At 38.7% G+C, this 24,691-nt stretch overlaps 7 protein-coding genes across 7 annotated transcripts; 4 read left to right on the forward strand and 3 right to left on the reverse strand.

The window, feature by feature from the left end:
* The first annotated feature begins 56 nt into the window (after window positions 1-56).
* LOC137786249 (hemoglobin subunit alpha-1-like) lies at window positions 57-868 on the forward strand. The gene is made up of 3 exons (XM_068577991.1): window positions 57-151; window positions 261-468; window positions 688-868. The coding sequence occupies exons 1-3, from the start codon at window positions 57-59 to the stop codon at window positions 814-816; spliced, it is 432 nt and encodes a 143-aa protein (XP_068434092.1). The 3' UTR covers window positions 817-868.
* A 1,760-nt stretch (window positions 869-2,628) lies between these two features.
* LOC137786262 (hemoglobin subunit beta-2-like) lies at window positions 2,629-3,335 on the reverse strand. Its single transcript, XM_068578015.1, has 3 exons — window positions 3,231-3,335; window positions 2,890-3,112; window positions 2,629-2,784 (listed from the first exon to the last, which is right to left on the reverse strand). Exons 1-3 carry the CDS (start codon window positions 3,320-3,322, stop codon window positions 2,656-2,658), a joined length of 444 nt encoding a protein of 147 aa, XP_068434116.1. The 5' UTR covers window positions 3,323-3,335; the 3' UTR covers window positions 2,629-2,655.
* Window positions 3,336-4,447: 1,112 nt separating this feature from the next.
* On the forward strand, window positions 4,448-5,206 carry LOC137786248 (hemoglobin subunit alpha-1). Its single transcript, XM_068577990.1, has 3 exons — window positions 4,448-4,542; window positions 4,663-4,870; window positions 5,078-5,206. Exons 1-3 carry the CDS (start codon window positions 4,448-4,450, stop codon window positions 5,204-5,206), a joined length of 432 nt encoding a protein of 143 aa, XP_068434091.1.
* A 2,172-nt stretch (window positions 5,207-7,378) lies between these two features.
* On the reverse strand, window positions 7,379-8,151 carry LOC137786541 (hemoglobin subunit beta-2-like). The gene is made up of 3 exons (XM_068578480.1): window positions 8,020-8,151; window positions 7,701-7,923; window positions 7,379-7,605 (listed from the first exon to the last, which is right to left on the reverse strand). Exons 1-3 carry the CDS (start codon window positions 8,109-8,111, stop codon window positions 7,477-7,479), a joined length of 444 nt encoding a protein of 147 aa, XP_068434581.1. The 5' UTR covers window positions 8,112-8,151; the 3' UTR covers window positions 7,379-7,476.
* Window positions 8,152-8,780: 629 nt separating this feature from the next.
* LOC137786256 (hemoglobin subunit alpha-1-like) lies at window positions 8,781-9,633 on the forward strand. The gene is made up of 3 exons (XM_068578002.1): window positions 8,781-8,891; window positions 8,989-9,196; window positions 9,409-9,633. Exons 1-3 carry the CDS (start codon window positions 8,797-8,799, stop codon window positions 9,535-9,537), a joined length of 432 nt encoding a protein of 143 aa, XP_068434103.1. The 5' UTR covers window positions 8,781-8,796; the 3' UTR covers window positions 9,538-9,633.
* A 1,535-nt stretch (window positions 9,634-11,168) lies between these two features.
* nprl3 (NPR3-like, GATOR1 complex subunit) lies at window positions 11,169-22,027 on the forward strand. The gene is made up of 13 exons (XM_068577999.1): window positions 11,169-11,574; window positions 12,296-12,365; window positions 15,306-15,438; window positions 16,341-16,415; window positions 17,294-17,447; window positions 17,621-17,702; window positions 17,817-17,954; window positions 18,804-18,960; window positions 19,442-19,548; window positions 19,791-19,920; window positions 20,586-20,775; window positions 20,871-21,063; window positions 21,645-22,027. Exons 1-13 carry the CDS (start codon window positions 11,382-11,384, stop codon window positions 21,808-21,810), a joined length of 1,788 nt encoding a protein of 595 aa, XP_068434100.1. The 5' UTR covers window positions 11,169-11,381; the 3' UTR covers window positions 21,811-22,027.
* Window positions 21,467-24,397, reverse strand: mpg (N-methylpurine DNA glycosylase). Its single transcript, XM_068578000.1, has 3 exons — window positions 24,056-24,397; window positions 23,297-23,501; window positions 21,467-23,073 (listed from the first exon to the last, which is right to left on the reverse strand). Exons 1-3 carry the CDS (start codon window positions 24,269-24,271, stop codon window positions 22,628-22,630), a joined length of 867 nt encoding a protein of 288 aa, XP_068434101.1. The 5' UTR covers window positions 24,272-24,397; the 3' UTR covers window positions 21,467-22,627.
* Window positions 24,398-24,691: the final 294 nt, after the last annotated feature.

A 24,691-nucleotide genomic window follows, 5' to 3' on the forward strand; every position in this document is an offset into this window, starting at 1 on the left:
ATATAATAACCAAAGTTTGGGCTGATCGGCATTCAACCGAACAAGCACCAAGGAAGATGAGTCTCACCGCTAAAGACAAGGAAGCAGTCAAAGCCTTCTGGGCTAAGGTGTCTGGCGAGGCTGCGGAAATTGGCTCTGATGCTCTGTCCAGGTAAATATAACCACAAACTGCACAAAATGCTTTGTATATATTAAAAACAATCTATCTTTCTATTCAGCCAATTGCTCCTCGCTTATTTACACTCTCATGTGTTACTCAGGATGCTGAAGGTCTACCCGCAGACCAGGAGCTACTTTTCCCACTGGAAGGACTTGAGCCCTGGATCTGAGGAGGTGAAGAAGCACGGAAGGACCGTGATGGGTGGAGTTGCAGAAGCTGTGGGCAAAATGGACGACCTGACAGCAGGTTTCCAGGAACTCAGCCAGCTGCATGCCTTCACTCTGCGAGTGGACCCTGCCAACTTCAAGGTAAATGTCATAGCTGATGATTTACACGTCAGTTTAACGTATAGAGCGGTGGAGGAAGAGGAGGAACGGGAATATGTTAGTTTGTTGTTCTTTGGCTTTCTGTCGAGATCTAATTGAAAACACAGCATCTTGGGGATTTTGGAGCCTTTCAATATTTTACACTCAGTAGGTTTAATAATGCTTGATCATGTTTTAAATTCCATTATTCTATTTCCACAGATCCTCTCTCACAACATCCTGGTGGTCATGGCCATCATGTTCCCTGGAGACTTCACCCCTGAGGTCCATGTGTCCATGGACAAGTTCCTGGCTGCTGTGGCTCGTGCCCTCTCTGAGAAATACAGATAAACTGTAAACAGGAGGCGCTGAAGAACAGCAGCATGGTCTTAGATATAGAAACTCTATGTCATTCAAAATGTGAATAAAAGATCAAATGCAATGAAACTATTTGTGTGGTGTTAGTTTCTTTGGAGTAGACGTACAGATTAAACCAGGTTCAATTCATGTCAACAGCATGCAAAGTTCAGTGGAATTGATATTGGAATAACGATATTAAGACCTAAAATGCTGTAGAAAACAACAAATAGCAGAAGGTTTTGCTTACGTCTAAAGAGACAATATAGCTGTTTTTGAAACACAAACAAAACATCGAATTTTATAAGATTTATTTAAAAGGTATTTAACATAAAACAGAAGCACAATATCTTTAACAAAACAGAGAGAGAGAGAGAGAGAAAGAGAGAGAGAGAGAGAGAAAGAGAGAGAGTAATATCAGTAATATGCCACATATGTTTATCTCTTATACATTTGTGAAAATACATGAATCTTTATATTATATAGTTTCCCCACAGCTTTCGTTTTTTGTTTTACTATAATATTTTCAATGTATCCTCTTCTCCTCCATTATATTCAAAAGATAACTTGTTTAAATACATATACTACACCATGTTATTATTATTATTATTATTATTATTATTATTATCATTAATAAGTGCATTATAATTATACAAATCATACATTTGGATTATTATATTACATTATGTAAACCTTTGAAAGTGGTCATCCGACATGAATCATTTTCATATTATCTTGATTTTAACATGAAAGCAGGAAAAATATATATATATAGACAGAGAGAGTAATATGAGTCATATGTCAGGTTAGCGCTTACATTTTTGTAAATACATCTTTATCTTATAAAGTTGCCCCACTGCTTTTTTTATGAGAATATTTTCAATTCATCCCCCATTATATTTCAAATATATAAACTAATAATCATGCATAGTTTACATACTATACCATAACATTATGTTTAATATTATAAAGTGCATTATAACAATAGAAAACATACAGTGTGACTATTCAGATTCAACTTTATTGTCATTGCAGAGTAAAAGTATTGGAACAACAAAATGTAGTTTAGCATCTGACCAGAGTGCAGAAGAAAGCAGTAACAGTGCAGTGTGCTGCATACAATGTCCACAGTATGAACATTATTGAACATTAGAAACAATGTTTTTAAATGCAGATAATTTCATATATATTTATACGTATATATTATATATATATAATATATTTATATATATATATGTATATATATATATATATATATATATATATATATATATATATATATATATATATATATATATGTGTGTGTGTGTGTGTGTGTGTGTGTGTGTGTGTGTGTGTGTGTGTGCGTGTGTGTGTGTATGTGTGTGTGACATAAACAGCAAAGTGCAAGAGTGTGTCGTCGTTGGAGCAAGGTATCTGGTGTGTGTGTGTGTGTGTGTGTGTGTGTGTGTGTGTGTGTGTGTGTGTGTGTGTGGGAGTGGAGGGGTTGGTGGTGGGGCTATCACCGTGGTTCATTGTTAAGGATAGTGAAAGCTAAGGAGAAGAAATTAGTTTTATAATTCACCCTAAGGTAAAATTTTGAACATGGTCATCCATGATGACTATTAGGTTAGTTTTAAGTAGACATTTTTCCAACTCTAAACATAATAAAAAGTTTTGAAAAAGGCTTTTTTTATAATATATTTTTCACATCGTCTTACTTTGACAGTAAAAGCAGAAAGAAAAAAGACATGAAACTTTTTAAAATGCTGAATGTTTTATTTATTTACGCCTCTAAGTCATGTGAAAAACAGACTTTCATGATCAGCATGTGAGGTCTTCTGCTGCAGCTCTCTAATGGTACTGTTTTCCCAGGGCGGCTATCACCACGGCCAGGAACTTCTGGAAAGCTGCCTGGACTTCACCAGTGAAGGCTTTGCCCATCTGAGCAGCAAGCACAATGGTCAGGCAGTTGGAAATGAGCTGCAAGACAACAAGCATCAGAAACATCAGCAACATGAAAGGTTGGTCATCTTTTCAGTAATTGTTGAACATGATTATCATCATTTATTAGTTCTACAACTTTACCCCGAAATTGTCGGGATCCACACGCAGCTTCTCAGAGTGCAGCACGCTCAGCTCGGCGTAGGTTTCCTTCATGTTGTCCATGTTCTTCACACCCCGCTCCAGATCGCGGATGATAGTCGTCCCGTGTTTTGCAACCAGTGGATTTCCAATGATTGCAGCGGCGTTGTAGAGGTTTCCAAAGTTACCGAAATACCTCTGAGTCCACGGGTAGACGATCAGACACCTGAGGAAACATGGAAATACATGCATAACTCGTAATGAAAAATGAATGTGTCAATGCACTTCTATTTATACATTAATGTGAAGGAAAACCTTAAAAGAAAAGAGCAGCAATGCCTCACCTGGAAAGAGCTGCAGGGCCCACGGTCTCATAGTCCATCTTGGAGAAGATGTCCTTGATGGTGGCGCGCTCGAAGTCTGTCCATTTGACCATTTTGTCGGCTGTAGATTGGACTCACTGTGTGGGTCAGTGTCTGATGCTTCTTTTAAAAGGCCCATTTAACTCCTCCCCCAAATATGCATCTAGAATTCTGTCCAATCATAGGATGGAGTGGGGAAGTGAGTTGGTGGATGTTACACTTTTTGAAAATTGATAAAGAAAAGGCTAATAATAATTCCTTCACCTCAGTTGTCATCCTCCTTAACTCTGCACCACGGCGATAGCCCCCATCCAACCCCCCATCACCATCACCACCACCAACCCCTCCCATACACACACACACGCATACGCACACACACACACACACACCAGATGCGTAGATTGTGTCTGAAGCAGAGGAAATAGATATAGCTGGGTGTGTTGTGTCGTTGAAACATTAAGATAATAGTTTAACACCTATACACCAGGTCAACCAACAGATGTCTTGCATCATCTTGAAGCTTGGACCTGAAGATTAACCTGTCCAAGTCATAAATCATTATTTAAAAATGTTTCATTTATTTTACCCTCCTCTTGTGTTAGGATCGGCACTGACCCGTTTAAGATTTTAAATGCATAAAAGAATTACATAAAATGTGTTTATTGCATCAAGGCTTGTTTGACTTTGTCAGGAACCTGTATTTTAACAAAATAAAACAAAACTTGTTTTTTCTCACTAAATTATAAAATGCTCTTGCTAAAATTATGACCATTGTATTGTTGGTGTCGGTTTCGATCCAGTTGGGTAAATATATAATTTGCTTGATTGGTTTTGCTTTATTTTAACTTGCAAATTTAAATGTTGTGTCATGACTTGTGATACTTTTCATTTTGTATTCAAGTTCTATTCCTGGAAAAAATATTTCAGGACCAGTATGCAGAATACACCATTTCAAAATAGGCGAAAATAACGTATTTAATGAAAAAACAACAACTGCATGTCATCAGCATAAAGTGACCATGTCTTCTTTCTATAGTCTTCATGAGAAGCTTATCTCATGCAAGTTGCATCATATCACTTTGAAGCTGTCCATATCAGCCTATCTTGGAGGTGGTCCGGTTGCGCCCATGCGCTGCTTCCTGTATATAATAACCAAAGTTTGGGCTGATCGGCATTCAACCGAACAAGCACCAAGGAAGATGAGTCTCACCGCTAAAGACAAGGAAGCAGTCAAAGCCTTCTGGGCTAAAATGTCAGGCAAAGCTGCCGATATCGGCTCTGATGCTGTGTCCAGGTAAATATAACCACACTGCATGAGATGCTCCTAAAATACCTGTATGTTGAAAACGATCAATCTTTCTATTCAGCCTATTGCTAACTTGCTTATTTTCTCTCTCTCTCATGTGTTACTCAGGATGCTGGTGGTCTACCCTCAGACCAAGACCTACTTTTCCCACTGGAAGGACTTGAGCCCTGGATCTGAGCAGGTGAAGAAGCACGGAAGGACCGTGATGGGTGGAGTTGCAGAAGCTGTGGGCAAAATTGACGACCTGAACGCGGGTCTCTTGAACCTCAGTGAGCTGCATGCCTTCACTCTGCGAGTGGACCCTGCCAACTTCAAGGTCAGAGATGATGATTTACACGTCATTAGAGCATAGAGCAGTGGAGGAAGAGGAGGAACGGGAAGATGTTATTTTGTTCTTTGGCTTTCTGTCAAGATCTAATTGAAAACTCAGCATCTTGTGGATTTTGAAGACTTTTATTTTTTACACTCAGTAGGTTTAATAATGCTTGATCATGTTTTAACTTACATTATTCTATTTCCACAGATCCTCTCTCACAACATCCTCGTGGTCATGGCCCTCATGTTCCCTAGAGACTTCACCCCTGAGGTCCATGTGTCCATGGACAAGTTCCTGGCTGCTGTGTCTTATGCCCTCTCTGAGAAATACAGATAAACTGTTAACAGGAGGCAGTGACGGACAACAGCATGGTCTTAGATATAAAAACTCTTTGTCAGTCAGGATATTAATAAAAGATCAAATGCAATGAAACTGTTTGTGTGGTGTTCATTTCTTTTCGAACAGATTCCCTACAGATTAAAACAGGTTTGATTCATGTCATCAGCATGCAAAGTGTCAGTTCTTTGGAATTATATATTATAATAACGACATTGAGACCTACAATGCTGTAGAAAAAAAAACAAATAAAGGTTTTTCTCACATCTAAACAGGCATTATAGCGAGGTCTTGGTCCTGATAGACCTTAGCCTGAAGCAGATGGAAAGGACACAAACAGTTAGTGTGCAGGGTGAGAGAGGTCAGCTACAATCTTCAGTACTCGCTTCAGGGTCCTTGAAGCGAACAAGTGGAGGGACAGCAGGTTGCAGCCAAGCACCCTCTCAGAAGATCGAATGAGCGCTTGTACTTGGCAGTGGCTGCAGCGTGCCAGGAGGAGAGGATGAACTCAATGATGGCTGTTGTAGAATTGTAATAGTTTATTTTGGACTTGCACATGTATGTAAAAAAATGTTTAACATGTACATTACAATGCATAAGAACACTGCTTTAATGCTCTTTATCCAATCACATCTCACCTCTCTCTCTCTCTCTCTCTCTCTCTCTCTCTCTCTCTCTCTCAGAATATATATATACATATATATATATATATATATATATATCCTATATATATATATATATATATATATATATATATATATATATATATATATATATATATATATATATATATATATATATATACCCTAGAGAGAGAGAGAGACAGAGAGAGAGAGAGAGAGAGAGAGAGAGAGAGAGAGAGAGAGTTAAAAAAAAAACAATGTGTGGAAAACTGCTGTATTTCGATGTATTGAACACCATAAGTAACACACAAGTGAAAGATATGGTTTGGTACATGCAAAAATTCAAACGTCACAGATGCACGCAAATGTGCTCTAATGGAAATTTTGGAGTCCTCGGCTAAATCCTCCCTGTACAAAACCCTCTCTAACTTTGTTCTGCTTCGCTTTATCAAAGTCAATCCATGCGTAGAGAATGTTCACATAATGTGTTATGATTTGGGTCAAAGTTGGACCTTAAAGCATCATTTCAAAGAAATAATCATCCTAAAAGTACTGGCAGACCTGAAACCTTTTTCATTTTTTTTAAGACTGATTTTTACACTGAACAAAATGTCACATGTGTTGCCTTTTATTCTAACCAAAATTATTGAAATAGCCCTTGTGGTTGCAGGAATACACCCTTTTGGGCGTTTGGGTATACAAATTTTGAGGAAAAGGCCAAAATGGGGTGATTTTCAAAAGGTCTTAAGGATGTTCACCGCTGAGGGGAAAGAACTGTTCCTGAGCCTGCTGGTCCTGGAAAGGAGATGCCTATAGCGCCTCCTAGAGGGGAAGAGGGCAAACAGTCATGGCTAGGGCGTGGGGTGTCCCTGATAATGGTGTGCGCCCTCCGCTGGCAGCGCTTGAGTTGGATGGTCTCGATGTCAGGGGGTGGACTACCGGTGATGCGTTGGGCAGTTGTTACCACCCTCTGCAGTCCGGTCTGAGACAGATCAGTTGACATACAAACTGTAATGCAGTTTGTATGGATGCTCTTAATGGTGCAGTGGAAGAAGTTTACCAGGATCAGAGGAGACGTCTATTTCAATAAAACTGTTCCACCACTGAGCAGAACAGAGAGAGAGAGAGAGAGAGGGAGAGAGAGAGAGAGAGAGAGAGAGAGAGAGAGAGAGAGAGAGAGAGAGAGAGAAATATATGCTATATTAGCGTTTATACCTCGTCTAAATACATCTTCATATATATATATATATATATAAATAGATGTATTTCCACATGTGTAAATAAATAAATAATAAATAAATATGCCCCAGTTTCCATTTTTTTGCTATATTATTATGTTTTCACCATATATCCTCTTCTCCCCCATTATATTTCAAAGAGAAATATTGTTTAAAAAATACATATACCACACCATATTATTATTATTTATAATTCATCATAATGTAATGATGATTGAAAAGTGGTTATCCTACATGATGACTATTAGATACTTTTAAGTATGAATGTTTCCACCCTTTCCACCATTAAAGGAAGAACAAATACATACAACTTGTTGAAATGCTTATTGTTTTATTTATTTGCACCTTAGAGACACAACAAAAAAAAAGCTTTTCATGGTCAGCATGTGAGGTCTTTTGCTGCAGCTCTCTAATGGTACTGTTTTCCCAGGGCGGACACCACGACGGCCAGGAACTTCTGGAAAGCTGCCTGGACGTCACCAGTGAAGGCTTTGCCCATCTGAGCAGCAACCACAATGGTCAGGCAGTCGCAAAGGAGCTGCAACACAACAAGCATCAGAAACATCAGCAACATGAAAGGTTGTTTGTCTTAATTACACATGATTATTTACATTATTAGTTCCACAACTTTACCCTGAAATTGTCGGGATCCACGTGCAGCTTCTCGGAGTGCAGCACGCTCAGCTCGGCGTAGGTTTCCTTCATGTTGTCCATGTTCTTCATACCGCGGTCCAGACCGTGGAGGATAATTGTTCCATGTTTTGCAACATTTGGATTTCCCATGATTGCAGCGGCATTGAAGAGGTTTCCAAAGTTACCGAAATACCTCTGAGTCCAGGGGTAGACGATCAGGCACCTGAGGAAAAGTGTGCATAACTTGCAATTAAAGATTAATTTGTTAATGCACTTCTTTCATTTATTAATGTGAAGGAAAACAACATCAATGACTCACCTGGAAAGAGCTGCAGGGCCCACGGTCTCATAGTCCATCTTGGAGAAGATGTCCTGGATGGTGGCGCGCTCGAAGTCTGTCCATTTGACCATTTTGTCGGCTGTAGATTGGATTCACTGTGTGGGTCAGTGTCTGATGCCTCTTTTAAAAGGACTATTAACTCCTCCCCCAAATATGCTTCTAGAATCCTGTCCAATCATAGGATGGATGGTGTTTGCCAAGTATTACAGTTTGGGAAAATTGATAAAGAAAGTGGTAATCTGCAATGCTTAGATTGTGTCCGAAGCATTGCTGGGTGTGTTGGATTAAGAAACATTAAGATAACAGTTTAACACCTATACCGCCTCTAAGAGTGTAAGGGTTGGGGACAGGGGTGACAGCAGGTCAACCAACAGATGTCTTACGTCATCTGAAAGCTGGGAGTCTGGAAATTGTGGGTTTATTGAAACCACAAGAGTCTCAGCTTTCCAGTCATGAACAATGGTTGTGTTTATAGGACTATTTAATGACCAGTATGCAGAATACACCATTTCAAAATATGAGGCAAAATATACTGCATGCAAAAACCTGCATGTCATCAGCATAAAGTGGCCATGTTCTCTTTCAAACTAGTCTTCATGAGAAGTTTATCTCATGCAAGCTGCATCATATTACTTGGAAGCTGTCCATGTATCCGCCTATCTTGGAGGTGGCCCGGGTGCACCCATACGTTGCTTGCTGTATAAAATAAGAAATGTTTTGGCTGATCGGCATTTAACTGAACAAGCATCAAGGAAGATGAGTCTCACCACGAAGGACAAGGAAGCAGTCAAAGCCTTCTGGACTAAAGTGTCTGGCAAGGCTGGAGATATCGGCTCTGATGCTCTGTCCAGGTAAATATAACCACAAACTGCACAAGATGCTCCTAATATACCTGTTTGTTCAGCCTCTTGCTCTTCACTTATTTACCCACTCTGATGTGTTACTCAGGATGCTGGTGGTCTATCCTCAGACCAAGACCTACTTTTCCCACTGGAAGGACTTGAGCCCTGGATCTGAGCAGGTGAAGAAGCACGGAAGGACCATTATGGGTGGAGTTGCAGACGCTGTGGGCAAAATGGACGACCTGAACGCGGGTCTCCTGAACCTCAGTGAGCTGCATGCCTTCACTCTGAGAGTGGACCCTGCCAACTTCAAGGTAGATGTCAGAGATGATGATTTACACGTCATTGTAGAGTGGTAAAGGAAGAGGAGAAAAGGGAAGATGTTAGTTTGTTGTTCTTTGGCTTTCTGTCAATATTTAATTGAAAATATAGCATCTTGTGGATTTCGTAGCCTTTTAATATTTTACACTCAGTAGGTTTAATAATGCTTGATCATGTTTTAACTTACATTATTCTATTTCCACAGATCCTCTCTCACAACATCCTGGTGGTCATGGCCCTCATGTTCCCTGGAGACTTCACCCCTGAGGTCCACGTGTCCATGGACAAGTTCCTGGCTGCTGTGGCTCGTGCCCTCTCTGAGAAATACAGATAAACTGTAAACAGGAGCTGCTGAAGAACAACAGCATGGTCTTAGATATAAAAACTCTTTGTCAGTCAGAATATTAATAAAAGATGAAATGCAATGAAATTGTTTGTGTGGTGTTAGTTTCTTTCAAGCAGACATACAGATTAAAACAAGTTCAATTCAGGTGAACCGCATGCAAATAACGATATTAAGACCTACAAAGCTTTATACAAAAAACAAATAGCAGAGGGTTTCTCTTACATCTAAAGAGGCATTATAGCTGAATACAACAACATTGAACAGAGACAAAAACATATTTAAATTTTACAGAATCCATATAAAGGTATTTAACGTAAAACAGAAGCATGAGATCTATGAGAAAACACAAACAAAAAGAGAGATAGAAAGACAGAGAGAGAGAGAGAGAGAGAGAGAGAGAGAGAGAGAGAGAGAGAGAGAGAGAGAGAGAGAGAGTGTGTGTGTGTGTGTGTGTGTGTGTACTAAGAGTCATTTGTCATATAGATTTAGCCCTTATTGATTTGTGCAAATACATCTTTATCATTTTTAATTTTGTTTTATTACTGTTCTACTGTTCATTCATATTACTTGATTTTTATCTTCATTTACTTGTGAGCAGAGCTGCTGTAATCATGTAATTTCCCCACTAAGGGACTAATAAAGGATTATCTTATCTTATCTCTCTTATTTTATCTTATTAGTTGCCTGATAGCTTCTGTTTATTTTTTCACTAGAATATTTCCAATGTATTTTAAAAAATAACTCTTTTAACAATGAGGGAAAGCTCAAATTGTGGTACAGGCACCATGATTTGTGCTCGCTACTACTGCAATTTAATAATAATACATATACTACAGCATATTATTTTGATCAAGTGCATTATAATAATACAATACATACATTGCGATTTATATAATACAACCTAATGTAAAACTTTGGAATAAAAGTGCAGGTTTACTGAAATTCATTCAATAAGCTGACCACTCCCACCAGACAAAAAAAAAGGTAGGAGAACTTGTCAATGGAGATATTGGCTTCTAAGAAGACTACATGGCCATAAAAACAAAAACAAAAATAAAGAGCATGTGACTGGCATGTACAGACAATGTCAAAGTATAATGAAACAAAATAAACCTGTCTCAGAAAGACCCTACCACAGACCTGTTTGTTCATGTGACACTTTCATTACAAATTCAAGAACTTGATCTGGTTGATGTTGATGCAATGCTGCGTGAAGAAAATCAGATGAAGATGTCAGGATAAGCGCAGGACAGTCAGATATATATTTCTATCTTTATAGAAGCTGCACAGTCTCAGCCTAAAGCGCCATGTAGCGGATTTGATACAACATGAAAAATATTGCTCAGAAACCTTAAATAATGAAGTTTCTTTTTTCATATCTTTTTTTTTTTTACACAGGTGGAAACCCACATGAATATTTAAAAAAAAAACACACACACACATACTTCTTTTTTCTTCTTTTTACAATTTTAATATTGTTCAATATGACAGACAATCATTAAACACAACGGTATTAAGACCACAAGATGAATGGAAGAAACCACTGGCCATTGTTGAATGAGGGGGATCCTCAAGCCGTCTCTGTTTCAGCCGAACACTTTTAAAAGTGACACAAAACAACCGCAGCAGTGAGATGTGGATGTGCGGTAGGACCTCAGTCAGGCCTCCAACTTATTTCGTGTGAGACTGTAATTTCTTCATGGTCGGCGTTCATGACGGAAACACATTAATACGCCGGCTACAAGCTAACGGTCACGGTTTGGTCGAAGGGCAGCTGGCGACCGACTTTAATGCGTCGCAGCTAACGTGAAGTTAGCTAGAATGCTAACAAGATGTTTAACCCATTAGCCGGGCAACCGGATGACCGAAGATCCATGTACAGTCAGTCACAAAACAGCGTGTACAAAACTGGCGACAAAACCAGTCCTATTAGCGTCATCTTGGTTAGCTCTGGCAGCCGAGGAAACAAACTACTTTTTCGATACCCTTTCCAAAGAGTGGCTGAATGTCCGTCATCTCTTACAGGTAGGAGTCGTTACAACCGTTGGCTCAGTAAAGGGCTAGCCAGATAATCACAGTTCAACCCCTAAATGCTAAATTGAGTGACTGTTTATTCAGGAAATAAACTCTGTGCATTTAAGATATCACTTTTTATCATAATTGCTCATTCACAGGGACGGTGCAACAGTTTCAAACACTCCCCAAATTTCCCCAATATAATTCAAGAGCCCAGCAATATCTGTAATTTCTGCAATGTTTGCAATAATTAGATTGTAAATTTAGGCCCACTTGGTTCCATGGTTCCTGTTTTTGAGAAAATAGGTCTCCTGTTTTGCATTATGTTGTTTTTAGCTTACTGTTAACAATGATTTGCCTCGTTGCTTCATATTTTAGGTCCTTTTTTGTGTGCTTGTTATTTTGTCCACATCCTTTTGAAGGAATGTGTAATCAGCCAAATATAAACTACAAACATACTACCTTAAATAAATCTGACATATAAGAAAAATGGACTCCTGTTCAATAAAAAAAAAAAAAGCTAAAGATTGTATGTCAAAGACTGGAAAACTGCTTTGCCAAAGAGCAAGAACTTCATACAATTAAAACAAAGTTTACATAACCAAAAAAAAGTTTCCTGACACATTTCACATGAAGGTTGTTATTTCATTATTTGTTATTTATTTGTGGATCCACGCAAGAGCATACATTATTATGTGAACTAACTAAAGCTATTATTTCTGTCCACAAGCAAAACAACGAAGTCCATATGCGCAGAACACAACCGGAGATGGTCTTGAAGATCAGGATGGTGATTCAAGGTATTTTTTAGGATTTTATTTAATATATAACATACATTCATAATAGGGAAATTGACTGTCGGTGGACAAAGACCCTTCTACGATCATAATGAGCCACTACGCTCAAATGGTCTTGCCTTTTGCGTTGGATCTTATTTTATAACAAAACAAATCTTTATTCTATTTTTGAAGAGGAATTGATCATTTTAAAAAAATGCTGTAAGGTTTGTACTTCAAAATCTAAAACTAATGTCACTTGAAATGTCATAGTGTCAGCTGCTGTTTGAATATGCTTGCTTATCTGAACTGGTATTAAATAAACAAGCTTCTACTTCAAATCTACTTCAGTTGACTAAACAAGTTCATATAATTTATTGATAAACCACATCAGATTGTTTTAAGATAAACATTAATGATGAGAAAATAAGCTCAATCATAGAAACTGGTAGATTACAAACAGAAATTGGTCCTATTTACAAAAGTAGGATTGTGGCAGTGCTGCATGATGTCATGGTTTTACTAAAACCATGAAATGAAAGAAAATAGGCTGACTGATCTACTGCGTAAAAGATGAAAGAGGGACAGTGATGTACACTGGTGCAGTAGATATGAAAATGAGTTGAGTAATGTTCAGTTCAGCCCACTATCACTACACACTATGTGAAGTCTTTAAAATACATTAAACCAAGATGTATGTGTTGTTTAAATGGTATAAACTGTGCTGGTGGTGAGCCACAAGGAAATGAGTATAACTACTAAAAAATGTAGAGACAATTCAAGTGGAAAAAAATGTATAACAAAGCCACAAATGATCGGAAAATAATTTCAAGCAATTTGCTGAACACTAGCTGTGTAAGTTTCAGAAAAAGTAAGTACAAATGCAGATGAAGTGATTTTTTTTCTCTGGGCTATTCATGAGGAACGACATGGCTGCGAAATATATTAATTTTGTAATCCGAGACTAAATATTGTCTTAGATAATATCGTGATATAGCTTAAGTGTTGTTGTTTTCTGGTTTAAAGGCTACATTGCAATATAATATTACAACACAGACGGTTCTATTATTTTACTTCAACCACTTAGTAATTAAAACCACATTACGGATATTTATCTATCAAGAATCTCATTGTTTAAATATAATGATCAATCCTGGAATATTAACAAAAAATCAATACCAAAGTATTTAGTCAAACATATAGTGATATTTCTTTACTGACTGAGGCAGGATTTTTATGAAATATGTACAGGATTTAAACTCCCTCCTGTTTGGACACTTGAAGATGTTGACATCTGTTTCTAGAAAATAATCCAAACATATCAGACAAAGACCTTTTAAGTCCCAGTATTTAGTTTTCATCATGCTTCCACTTCATGCATGGTAATGCTGGTCAAGCGTTGGCTGGCTGAAATTACTTTGGTCACAGGGCTTTAAGAAGCAAATAATTTAAAATATGTTTTTATTAATTCAGCTCAATTTGCATAATAGGACAAAACTGGCACTTTTTTTTTGCTCACTTATTATTTTTTGCTTCTGTCTCCACTACAGACAGGCTTCACGACAGTTTTACAGCTTTCAAAAAATGAATGACCTTAAATGACCTTTTCAAGAGGATACACTGAAATATAGAACTGAGCAGGGCACAACAGATAATATATAAATCATACAATTTTAAAATAAATTTCAGCTGAAACTTGGAGCCAGGGTGAAGTATACTATATATTAACAGAGGTGTTCTATGGCAAGCCATTTTTGTCCTGTTAATAACCTCGCAGCAGTAACAGTTTGTGGCCATGGACTTAATACAAAATAGTATGAAGTGGTTTGCAGCATTTAAGTCCTGGGCTCTGACTGCACAAACTAGTTTCACAGTATCTTTTTTTTAGTATTGTTAACATTTTGAGTTGCTTTTATAATGTTTGCTTTTAAGCTCACATATCTACATAAGCTTTTTCAACATTTATACCATTAAAGCTCGGACAGGATAAACAGGTAATTAGTTTGAATCAACCTGCAGACCAGCATTTTCACATCACAGTATCACATGTTTGTTTGGGGTTGTGTTGATGTCCATTTTATGCATTCAGCCCAACTGTGTGTTGCATTTTCCCTTTTGTTTGCTTTTTTCTTCTTTTTTATGGCCCAATTCCCATTTCAGAGAACAATCTCCACTAACTGACGAACAGTTGGTAGCAGGGTAAGACCAAATCATTCTAAACCACCTTTCCTTCGCTTAGATCACCCCTGTCTTTTTTTTAATCCCCTTCTTTCCTATTTTGTGTCCTTTATGGATCCCCAACCCTAATATCAGTCAAATCCTTTATCATTAGCAAATCCAGTAAATCTGTGCTTTGGTCAATTCAGGAGTGCAGTTTTTCTTTCGTCTGTACTGTATGCCTTTTTGAGAACAAAAAAAAAATCAAACCGTTTAAAACTGTAATTAATAATTAATTCACATTGATTATATTACCTAAAGCATGTAGACTCAGCATCACAAAACAAAATATAAATAAAATGCAAACTACAATAAAGCAAATACAACACATCATTCCTAAATTGTGCTGTAAGGTAAGTCTATAGTGTGTTTAATTGGTTTCTGAAAGTTAACGTCTTGATTTGTATCCCTTTAATTGCAGCATGAGTTACTTAAGTCAATCCAGCATGTGTCTTTCACATTCTTCATTCATACAGCGACTTCACTGTTTCTGCAAGGAGACCTCTTCCTCTTTTCTCCTCTCCAGTAGCCACACAAGCTTTTTTTTATTTATGCTGTCATTGTTGAATTTCATTACAGGCAGATGCATATGATTAACGCAACCCTTCTTATAGAAAGCAATGTGAAAAATGTATTATAAAAACAGCTAATTTAAACTTTTCTTACTCGTCCCAGCTCTTGCTGTGCTGTAACCTCCCACCACACTTTGCTCATTTTTCTTATTAAGGATGTTTTTCCTTCTTAAAGGTTCTCTGACATCATCCTCGCCACCATTCTGGCCACCAAATCCGATATATGCGGAAAAAAGTTTGAACTGAAGATAGACAATGTTCGATTTGTGGGTCATCCTACTCTCCTTCAGCATCCTCCCATCATTCAGGTAAGTAACAAAATGGGCCCCACTAATAACATGTCAAGTCAGGAATTTCAAGTGTAATACTTAGAAGAAGAAAAAATGATTTGCGATATTCCTCTGGCGAGTTATTGTTAAAGAAATCATGTCATATCGACGAGAGATTGATTGTGAATGCACAGTTTGGGAGCACAGCAAAACATGTGACATGTCTATAATCACAACTTTTAAGAGTTTTAGATTGGTACTATTTTTTATTTTAGCTCTTATGAACTATATTCAACACCTGTGATGATGTCAATTTAAAAGTGCCATCTTGAATTTTATGAATACCTTTTTTGTAATTTTAAATTGTCTTTGATGAGTCTGTAAGACCATTGCTTATTTCACCATGACCCTCTAAATGTATATAAGCTTTACATTCAGTGAATTAGTCTGAACCTCAGCAGTGCCCTCTACTGGCAGTTTGTTTGTCTGATGATTCACTGCCCATATTGTCAAGATTGGGCTGCCCAGCCCAAGATATAAGCCAAAAGCCATATAATAAGAACATGTAAAAAGCAATGCAATCCAAAAACATATTCTATTATTAGGTTTTTATGTGCAAATAACAGGAAAACCTATATTTTACTGTAATTAAATACAACAACACCTTGTTCATGACTTTCAAAATACCAAAGAGCCCAATTAATACGTCTCTAACACAGTCTCAACAAAAACTGAACATTTTAGGTTTAATAATGTTATTTACTTTTTACGTTGAACATTGTGCTGGTAAAATTTCTATTGTGTCATATGTGTGAATTCAACTGCTTTTTGAATTAGTTATTGATGTATCATATATAAATCAACATGCTGTACATTTAATATGTTTTTTGTGAACACATATTTTATGCATGTTATAAAATAAAGTCTTTCTATCTGGGCAGGTTTCTAAAACGGACCCTTCACCCAAGAGAGAAATGCCTACGATGATCTTGTTTAATGTGGTGCTTGCACTAAGGGTATGACATTTTGCTTTGCTGTGTGTATACATTGTTAACATGACTCATCAATTTAGTTAACAGAGTGTGGGTGGGACAATGACATTCTGCATTCTGTTAATCTGTGTTTTCAGGGAACGGGTGTGTGTGAGTGATAATATTAGAGTAAACTCTCACTATCTGTAGGAGCATGGGAGGTCAAAGGGAGTAGGGGCCAATGCACTGTGCTTAATCATGCTGCCCAACAAGGTTCAGCCTGGTCCTGCCCATGCTGAGTCACTGCACACAGTCAGACCCAGTACAGCTGGGGAGAGGCGCGAAGTGCTCAGTCATGTTTTGTAGACTTTATCTGCCCAGCAACTGTTGTATTTGTACACTGGGCATTTCCCAATATATATGTATATTAATACATTACTATTTATATTATATTATTCTACATGTTAATTTGTACAGATTAGCTTAGTTTTTTGTTATTAAATCTACTCTGCAAGATTATTATGGTAGCTGATCTACTTAGCAATGCTAAGAGTTGCTGTTTATTTGATACAATTTGTCCATCTCCATTTACATACCAGAGAGAACAGATTATTAGAAATACTACTCAGTTTGCACAAAAACACCACAACTGAACCTCAGAAATACCACAGAGATGAGAAACTTTTTTAAAAATCTTTTCCATGGCAGCTGAAAGGTCATTTAAATATGAAAGGCTAATACACACTAGACGGTTAAAAGGCGGCTAATGACACGTTAACTCCAATGTTAACTCCAAATTAAAGCCGTGATGTTGTAAATGTAGTAAAATAGTAAATCCCAGAATTGTACACGTTCACAAACATGTTCCGTGTTAAAATTACCGTGTTTATAAAGTGTCTATCTCTCATCTTTGGCCTCGACAGGCGAACGCTGACCCATCTGTCATCAGCTGCATGCACAACTTGTCGCGCCGCATCGCCATAGCCCTGCAGCACGAGGAACGGCGCTGCCAGTACCTGACCAGAGAGGCCAAACTGATGCTGGCCGTCCAGGATGAGATTACCACCATGACTGAGAGTGAGATACACAATTATAGCACCTGACTCGTGACAGAAATATTCTGCTCTCAACCAAGCTCTACAAATTCATATAACTAATTGTATGAAAAGACCTATTTATCATAGGATACAATGTTGTGATAATGTATAAGAGTTAAGATTTGACAGTGTTCTGTGTTTTTTCTGATTTAGCGGACGGAAGCCCCCAGTCCCCATTTAGACAAATTCTTCCCAAATGTAAACTAGCCAGGGACCTGAAGGAGGCTTATGACAGGTGTGTGATTAAATATGATACATTGCCGTTTTTGTTTGGTTATTTCTCCATCTTTCTTACCATGCAGGATGGGCATTGTTTACACAGCTGACTTTATCATTCATGTTTTTGCAGCCTTTGTACAACTGGCGTGGTGCGACTACATATTAACAACTGGCTCGAAGTGAGCTTCTGTTTACCACACAAGATCCACAGGATTGGTGGCACCTATATCCCCCCTGAGGCATTAGAGCGCAGCCTCAAGGCTATAAGGTTTGTTCTTACTGTTTGTGTACAGAATAAAACATTTTTACAGTGTTCTATGTGGGTTGAAAATATCCCTTTTAACAGCACCTTATCAGCAGTTGTGGAATGTGAAACCTAAAATGGCATATCATGAAAAACATAGATGCTCCACCCAATGTCTTCCTTCTTAAAGCTTTAAGGAGGAAGTTATATTGCAGATTGAGTCCTTTCTTGTGCATCGAAAATGTCATTTAGACATTACATAGAAATTGCCACCTTTTTTAATTTACTCTATTAAACAGTTATAGCATAAAGTAATTGCTAATATAGTTAACTTTATTTTTGTCAAAAAATGCAACATCTCTTGAAGAATAAAGAAAAAATGTGCCGCTTTCACATATTTAGTCAGCTGTATGTATAGGCCTACACAGGACTACCAAGAAGCACAAGGTTGTTATAATACTTTTTAATCTTTGTAATATTAGGACCTTCAATACTCACTTGGTATTCAAGAAACAATAAAAAATGTTTGATGGACCATACCGCCACCTATTGTTCATGCAGCGGACATCAGCGTTGTGACCAACTTGTACCTTTCCCTTTAGTTCTGTCTTTTGAAGCTGCAGAACTAAAATGAGTGATAAGTGCTTTCAAGACATGACATTGTAACTGCACTGATGATTCTGTTTTAAAAGAATCAGAGTGGTCAGTTTGTGCTCTCAGATACTCTGTTTTTCTGTGCATGTACAAACTGTTCTGTTGTACAGATTGGCACTAAAGCTGATTCCTTTGGCTTCTATTGAGAAAGCAGTCTCAATCTCTAAAGGGGAGGTTTGTTGATTCAGAGGCTGCACTATCTGTCGTTTGATCCTTCAGACCCTATCATGCCCTGCTGCTGCTGGAAAGTGAGAAGGCACTGCTGAGCCAGCTTCCTCTGGACTGCTCGCCTGCAATGGTGCGCCTCATCAAAACCTGCTCGGCAGTGAAAAACCTGCAGCAGCTCGCACAGGACGCAGACCTGGCCTTACTACAGGTGGACAAGTAGCCTGCATCACCACTACACTTTACAACCACAAATGTTCTCTGATCTCAAAAGGCAATTATCTTTAAATTTAAAGCATGTTTTTGTAATTAAAAACATGTCTTTATACTGTAACTGCACACAATCATTAAGCTAAATTTCAAATAAAGAGGTTGTGATTGTACGGTGTTTTGCAACATTTTCCATTTACATACAATAAGGTAATGAGTTTTAAAGTTATTCATGCAGTATAACACAAAACATAGATCATAATAGCTGTATGTAACACTTGGAGAGAGCTATTTACCCGTAGAGGTGTCGAAGGTGTCTCACTGCCATCTAGTGGACAATATATGTACTTTCAAAAAAAAAATGTTAGGGCACAAGTTCAAGAAGCTCTTCCTTCTACAGTTGGTTTTCAATGCAAAGAATTTTGTTGTTGGATAGTTTTATTTCACATCATTTGAATCATTTGTAAATTATTTTCCCTCAGATCTTTCAAATTGCTGCTCACTTGGTTTATTGGGGCAAAGCGATCATCATCTTTCCACTGTGTGAAAACAATGTCTACATGCTTTCTCCTCATGCCAACATCTGCCTGTGAGTATTCACAATAGGATGTACTGATTACTGTAAAGCTGATGGACCATAATATTGCTATGAAATATATCTTTATTGTTATTAAGTTCAGCCTTGTTAAATCCCCTGAGATTTTGTTATGAAATAACTGGATTGGCAGCACTTCCAAATGGCAGCACTTCTTCAATAGCCTTCCCTTTACAATATTGTAATTAGTTAATGAAAAAGCTGTCAAACAGTAACTTCCATCTCTCCCTGGATAGATACTCACCATTGGCAGAACAGTTTGCCCTTCAGTTTCCTGGTCACGATCTGCCCTCCATGCTAGCCAAGCTCTCACTGCCTGTCTCACTCGCCGAGTTCAGAAACCCTCTTGAAGCTCCTGCACAGGAGGTAGGACTGTTGGACAAGTACATATATACACAGCAAATAACCTCACCGCTGCACACTGGATCAAACACACTACACATGTAAGCCAGCAAGTAATTTGTATCAAGTCCAAAAAACAACTGTTCATTGTTTTTCCGAGAAAAAAATAAGTCTTTCTCTAAAACTGGACAAGAGGAATTTACTTGGAAATAAATGTTATTATGAAAAGAATGTTTCTAGTTTGAATATTTATGATTGAGATCGACAATATTTGACTGTGGAATTTTGAACAAAAACAGACTTTTTTTTGTACAAGTCCAACAAAAGGGAAATTATATTTTCCTGGTAAATCCCGAGCACATTCAGGCTATCTCTGTAAATTTAATACTGGATTGTAAAAGCAGAAGCATCTGGTGTTCTCTTCTGACCCATCCTGTCTTGGCATAGCTGCTTGAGCGTCGGCGATGAATTATAAATGGCAAAGGGACATCAGCTCCACAACTGCAGCTTTCATTTTTCATGAGAACAAGATCAGGGGGCTCTTTCTTTTGGCTCTATTTTGAGCTTGTGTGGTACCTGTGGCAGATTTAAAACATTTGACCTGGTTAGGGTGATGATGTATTGTCATGATTATCAGTGTAATCACGTTATTCAGCTGTGATGCAGTTTTCTGCTCTGCTCCTGACCAGGCCCAGCTGATCCAGATGGTGGTGTGGATGCTCCAGCGCCGGTTGCTGATCCAGCTGCACACTTATGTCTGCCTGCTGGTACCGCCCAGCGAGGACGACCCCGGGTTGAGGGATGAAGACCCTCCGCTGGCCGCCCGAGTAGGAGGACGCAGTCTTAGCACCCCTAGCGCTCTCAGCTTCGGCTCCCCAAGTATGTCCTCACTCAGTTCTCACCTGTGCCCATCTTTTAGGGGCATAACATAGCAATACATAATCAATGATCATCTGTCTGTTTCCTGTTCATAGCCAGCAGTGATGACATGACCCTCACCAGTCCCAGTATGGACAACTCCAGTGCAGAGCTTCTGCCTGGTGGGGACTCTCCCCTAAACAAGAGGATGACAGAGACGCTGCTGGCCAGCCTGTCAGAGCACGAGAGGCAGGTTATTCTTAACATCCCTGCTGCACAAAATCCTGAGGACCTGCGAATGTTTGCCAGGTAATTAAGCCACAAGTCTAATGCTTTTTCTTAGTATTATGTTAAATGTTTATCAGCTCACCATTGCGCTCCATTTTTAGTCAGGTTAAAGGCCCTGCTACACTGGGATTTTTGGCTTTTGGACCAAGACTGATTTCTACCAAGATTTTATACGACTCATCTCTCGCAGTGTGACTCGCAATAAACTCACACGGTCACTGTTGTTGTACAGTCTAAAGGCGCCTTAACAGATGGGACACGTCTTAGTGAGGATCAAGTGATTCATCATCTCACTGCTAATGCTTTGTATAAATAAGATATTTGTGCATTGGTTTGAAAAAAGAAAGTTGTTTTTTCTTTTCACAGAATATTAAGAAATTGAATTAAGAAAAAAAATTGTCTTGAGTCAAGATTATTGCACATTTTTAAAATAGGAAACGAAGTTTTACAATTCAATATTTAGAGTTTTGTGATGCCTCGTGCACAGTAAGAAAAAATGTGAGGGCGAACGTTCTGTCTCGTGGTCGATTTACACAGCTAATGATTCAATAAATGTCTCGCTCTCAACCCATTTTTCTCCCTGTTATGTTGATTGCTTCCAGGCTGCTGCACTATTTCCGGGGACATCACCACCTGGAAGAGATTATGTACAATGAGAACATGAGACGTTCGCAGCTCAAGACGATGTTTGACAAGTTCCGCAGTGTCCTTGTGGTGACCAACCATGAGGATCCCATTATTTCAATCTTTCAATCACCCATGGAGTAGTGACACAGAGACGGTATATCAGCTTTTACTAACTGGAAAAGATGTCAGTTTGAGAGCAGTTAATAGCCTGCTGTGCCCACGGCAAAGTGCTATTGCTCAACAGTGTTGTTTTAATATGAACCGACACATTGATTGCAAAAATAATTGCAGATTTACAAGTGTTTTTTCCCTTATGAGCCAAATGTTTGTTTACAATATTAAATTATTTTGTACATACCAGAAATGCCTCAGGTGTTTACTCTGATTATTTAAACTATTGGTATAGCAGTAGTTTAACTTCACCCCCCCCCTATCCCAGATGTGTTAGATCCACTGCACTTGCAACAGACGGGCACACTTTGTAATGATCATTCCAGACCTTTAGCTACCTCCTCAGGAATCCCAGAGGTGGGGAAAGAAGACAGCAAGAAAGGGAAGACTCTAAACATCAGACACTATTTTGCTTTGAGAGCAGAGCTTTTCCAAACATCTGTAAAATCACTGAGTCACCAAGAAGACAATTGCCCAAGTGTCAACGCTTATTAAAAAACACAGATGACCTAAAAAAACAGACTCATGAGTGAGAAAAGGTACATTTCAGAATTCCTTTTTTTATAGTCTGATGAACTGAGTCTTATTATAGCTGACTTAAACTCTGAGTTTGCGATTTACAAAATTAATAAGAAACACATTAAATAATTTATGCAGATTGGAATCTAGACGTTCAACCAGTCAAGAAGGTTATTCTACCATCTTGACTTTCTTAAGTTTTTATACTGCCTAAATGGAGAGGTCCACAGAGGGAACAGATGGCAGAGTATTTCCAGGAATATTCCCGTTACACCCTCTTGACTTTGTGCTGTCCTGTGTCAGACTCCACATCTGAGGGACCTGAATTGTTCATTACATTCCCAGACTGTCTTTCTGCCTCTTTATCCACGACGCTAACACAGGGGTGCCCACGAATATAAAACCGCCATGGCTTCTTGGCCCATTCCCCATGAGATTCGATTCCTATGCGTGGTGCTGATACTATATCGTGGGGTTCTGCTGGATTTGTGTTGGGCTCCCTCTCCAGCCACACGTCTGGGTCTGAGGCGAGGTCTCGCCGATCAAAACAGCGGAGTATATTTAGAGCCTGGCACAGCTTGGAAGGCCCGTTGGAAAGCTCTTTGTCCTTCAGTTGTCGGGCTCCCTCTCTGCGTTTGGCTGCCCTCAGCTGCCTCATGACGGGTTGACCCTGCAGGGGCTCCAGGGAGCGCAGCAGCACGGCAGCACCCTCCCCTGGGGGCACAGTACACAATATGCATCAGTCAGCAAGGCTTCACTCTGTCTCCTTCCTTTTGCCCTTTATCCACTGATGATTTTTTTTAAAAACGCAACTGTATTGATTTAGCGTCATATACATAATGAACACTTAAAAGGGGGCAGATTGAACCTAAAATACATTTGTTTGCATGCATGAGTAGACATAACGGCTATCACCTTTAGTGGGCAATGCTTTTACCTTCACTTGACACGTTCATACAGAGGTAGATGCCATAGATCAGATACACATAGATTGTGCCAGGCTCCATGAACATGGCTGTGTTCCTCTCCGTGCGTTTGCCTCCGGCCGAGTGTGAAGCTTTGTCCTCCCCTCCAAGGTAGGCTTCAGTTTCCACTATTCTCCCTCGCAGCTCAGTCCCATCTGCACACCTGCGGACCAACACCTGCATGGACAATGAACAAGACGTGTTTATTATGATTATTATTAATTGATTAGTCAATCAATAAACGATTATTGGCTCAATATATTGAAAATAAATCCCTGGTTCAAGCTTTAAAAAAAATGTGGGTGTGTATAAGCTTTTTGTGAAGGTAAATTGCACATATTTGAATGTGGACTGCTGATCCTACAAAACCAGACATTTGAAGATGTGTGACCTGCGCTTGTAATGAGCATATTTCACAAGGCCTATTTGCAAACACTATATAGACCAAACAAATCAATTAAGGATGAAAATGTTATTTAGTTGCAGTCCTGCATTACCGGTGAACCGTCCGGTTGCATTTTGTTAGTTTGTAAAGTTGGAGCTGATCAACTGAGATATGTTACTGTGTTACAATGGACTGAACAGCTCCTGAGTGAAATAAAAAGCAACCAGAGGTGGCAAGACTTTCATTGTTGACTGACTGGACGAAATGTGCGCACAGAGCATGAAATGGCTTTCAGAATTCATCACTGCAACATAAATGTAACGTGAAGGTGAGATGGCAGCATTACCTTCCCGAGGAATGCTTGAGCCAAACTGATACAAGGTTGGTTGAAAAAATCCTCTCCAAGTCTGTGCTGCAGGTCATCCTTGATGAAATAATGGCTTCTCTCTGTCTCTGGACTTTCAGGATTGTCACACTTCTTATTCAGTTTGGCATCTGACACCTTTAAATCCGTCGGATTTAATGCTTGTTGAGATGTCTTTCTTTTTCTCCCTGCCATCATAACGTTACCGCGAAGCACTTTTGAAATTTAAGAAAGCATTGTAAGACACCGTCACTGTTTCACAATGTCAGCAGCACTCTCATATATGCTTTGACCCATTTACTATATCATTTATGTTGTGTTATATTGTAGGATAAAGCCAGAGCGCTCGTGCTAACATACAGGAAGTAATGATTGTTTTGTATCTCTTAAAGGGGCCGCGCACTATTCTGGGAAATCACGAGCGATTTAGTTTTCCTGTTAAGTGCGTCTAACCAGGCTGTGAGGAGGAAAGCCTATTTTGTGTCTTTTTCACATGATCCTCAAACGTCACTATGCTGCCCACAGTTTTATTTGCGCTTCAAATGACAGCCAAATGTTCTGATAGGTAAACAACCCCCCTTAGCCCTGGCCTTTTCCTGCTGCTGTCTTATCTGCTCA

Source organism: Clinocottus analis, unplaced genomic scaffold (assembly GCF_023055335.1).
Source record: "Clinocottus analis isolate CAN_PGR_092001 unplaced genomic scaffold, fCliAna1.0.p SCAF_16, whole genome shotgun sequence".
Lineage (NCBI taxonomy): Eukaryota > Metazoa > Chordata > Actinopteri > Perciformes > Cottidae > Clinocottus > Clinocottus analis.

Coding starts and splice junctions, on each gene's coding strand:
- LOC137786249 (XM_068577991.1), top strand. CDS start 57: ATGAGTCTCACCGCTAAAGACAAGGAAGCAGTCAAAGCCTTCTGGGCT. Junction 152..260: donor GGCTCTGATGCTCTGTCCAG/GTAAATATAACC, acceptor TGTGTTACTCAG/GATGCTGAAGGTCTACCCGC. Junction 469..687: donor TGGACCCTGCCAACTTCAAG/GTAAATGTCATA, acceptor CTATTTCCACAG/ATCCTCTCTCACAACATCCT.
- LOC137786262 (XM_068578015.1), bottom strand. CDS start 3,322: ATGGTCAAATGGACAGACTTCGAGCGCGCCACCATCAAGGACATCTTC. Junction 3,113..3,230: donor GGCCCTGCAGCTCTTTCCAG/GTGAGGCATTGC, acceptor ATGTTTCCTCAG/GTGTCTGATCGTCTACCCGT. Junction 2,785..2,889: donor TGGATCCCGACAATTTCGGG/GTAAAGTTGTAG, acceptor GTTGTCTTGCAG/CTCATTTCCAACTGCCTGAC.
- LOC137786248 (XM_068577990.1), top strand. CDS start 4,448: ATGAGTCTCACCGCTAAAGACAAGGAAGCAGTCAAAGCCTTCTGGGCT. Junction 4,543..4,662: donor GGCTCTGATGCTGTGTCCAG/GTAAATATAACC, acceptor TGTGTTACTCAG/GATGCTGGTGGTCTACCCTC. Junction 4,871..5,077: donor TGGACCCTGCCAACTTCAAG/GTCAGAGATGAT, acceptor CTATTTCCACAG/ATCCTCTCTCACAACATCCT.
- LOC137786541 (XM_068578480.1), bottom strand. CDS start 8,111: ATGGTCAAATGGACAGACTTCGAGCGCGCCACCATCCAGGACATCTTC. Junction 7,924..8,019: donor GGCCCTGCAGCTCTTTCCAG/GTGAGTCATTGA, acceptor ACTTTTCCTCAG/GTGCCTGATCGTCTACCCCT. Junction 7,606..7,700: donor TGGATCCCGACAATTTCAGG/GTAAAGTTGTGG, acceptor GTTGTGTTGCAG/CTCCTTTGCGACTGCCTGAC.
- LOC137786256 (XM_068578002.1), top strand. CDS start 8,797: ATGAGTCTCACCACGAAGGACAAGGAAGCAGTCAAAGCCTTCTGGACT. Junction 8,892..8,988: donor GGCTCTGATGCTCTGTCCAG/GTAAATATAACC, acceptor TGTGTTACTCAG/GATGCTGGTGGTCTATCCTC. Junction 9,197..9,408: donor TGGACCCTGCCAACTTCAAG/GTAGATGTCAGA, acceptor CTATTTCCACAG/ATCCTCTCTCACAACATCCT.
- nprl3 (XM_068577999.1), top strand. CDS start 11,382: ATGTTTAACCCATTAGCCGGGCAACCGGATGACCGAAGATCCATGTAC. Junction 11,575..12,295: donor ATGTCCGTCATCTCTTACAG/GTAGGAGTCGTT, acceptor TCTGTCCACAAG/CAAAACAACGAAGTCCATAT. Junction 18,961..19,441: donor CAGACCTGGCCTTACTACAG/GTGGACAAGTAG, acceptor ATTTTCCCTCAG/ATCTTTCAAATTGCTGCTCA.
- mpg (XM_068578000.1), bottom strand. CDS start 24,271: ATGATGGCAGGGAGAAAAAGAAAGACATCTCAACAAGCATTAAATCCG. Junction 23,502..24,055: donor CTCAAGCATTCCTCGGGAAG/GTAATGCTGCCA, acceptor TTGTCCATGCAG/GTGTTGGTCCGCAGGTGTGC. Junction 23,074..23,296: donor TATGAACGTGTCAAGTGAAG/GTAAAAGCATTG, acceptor CTGTGCCCCCAG/GGGAGGGTGCTGCCGTGCTG.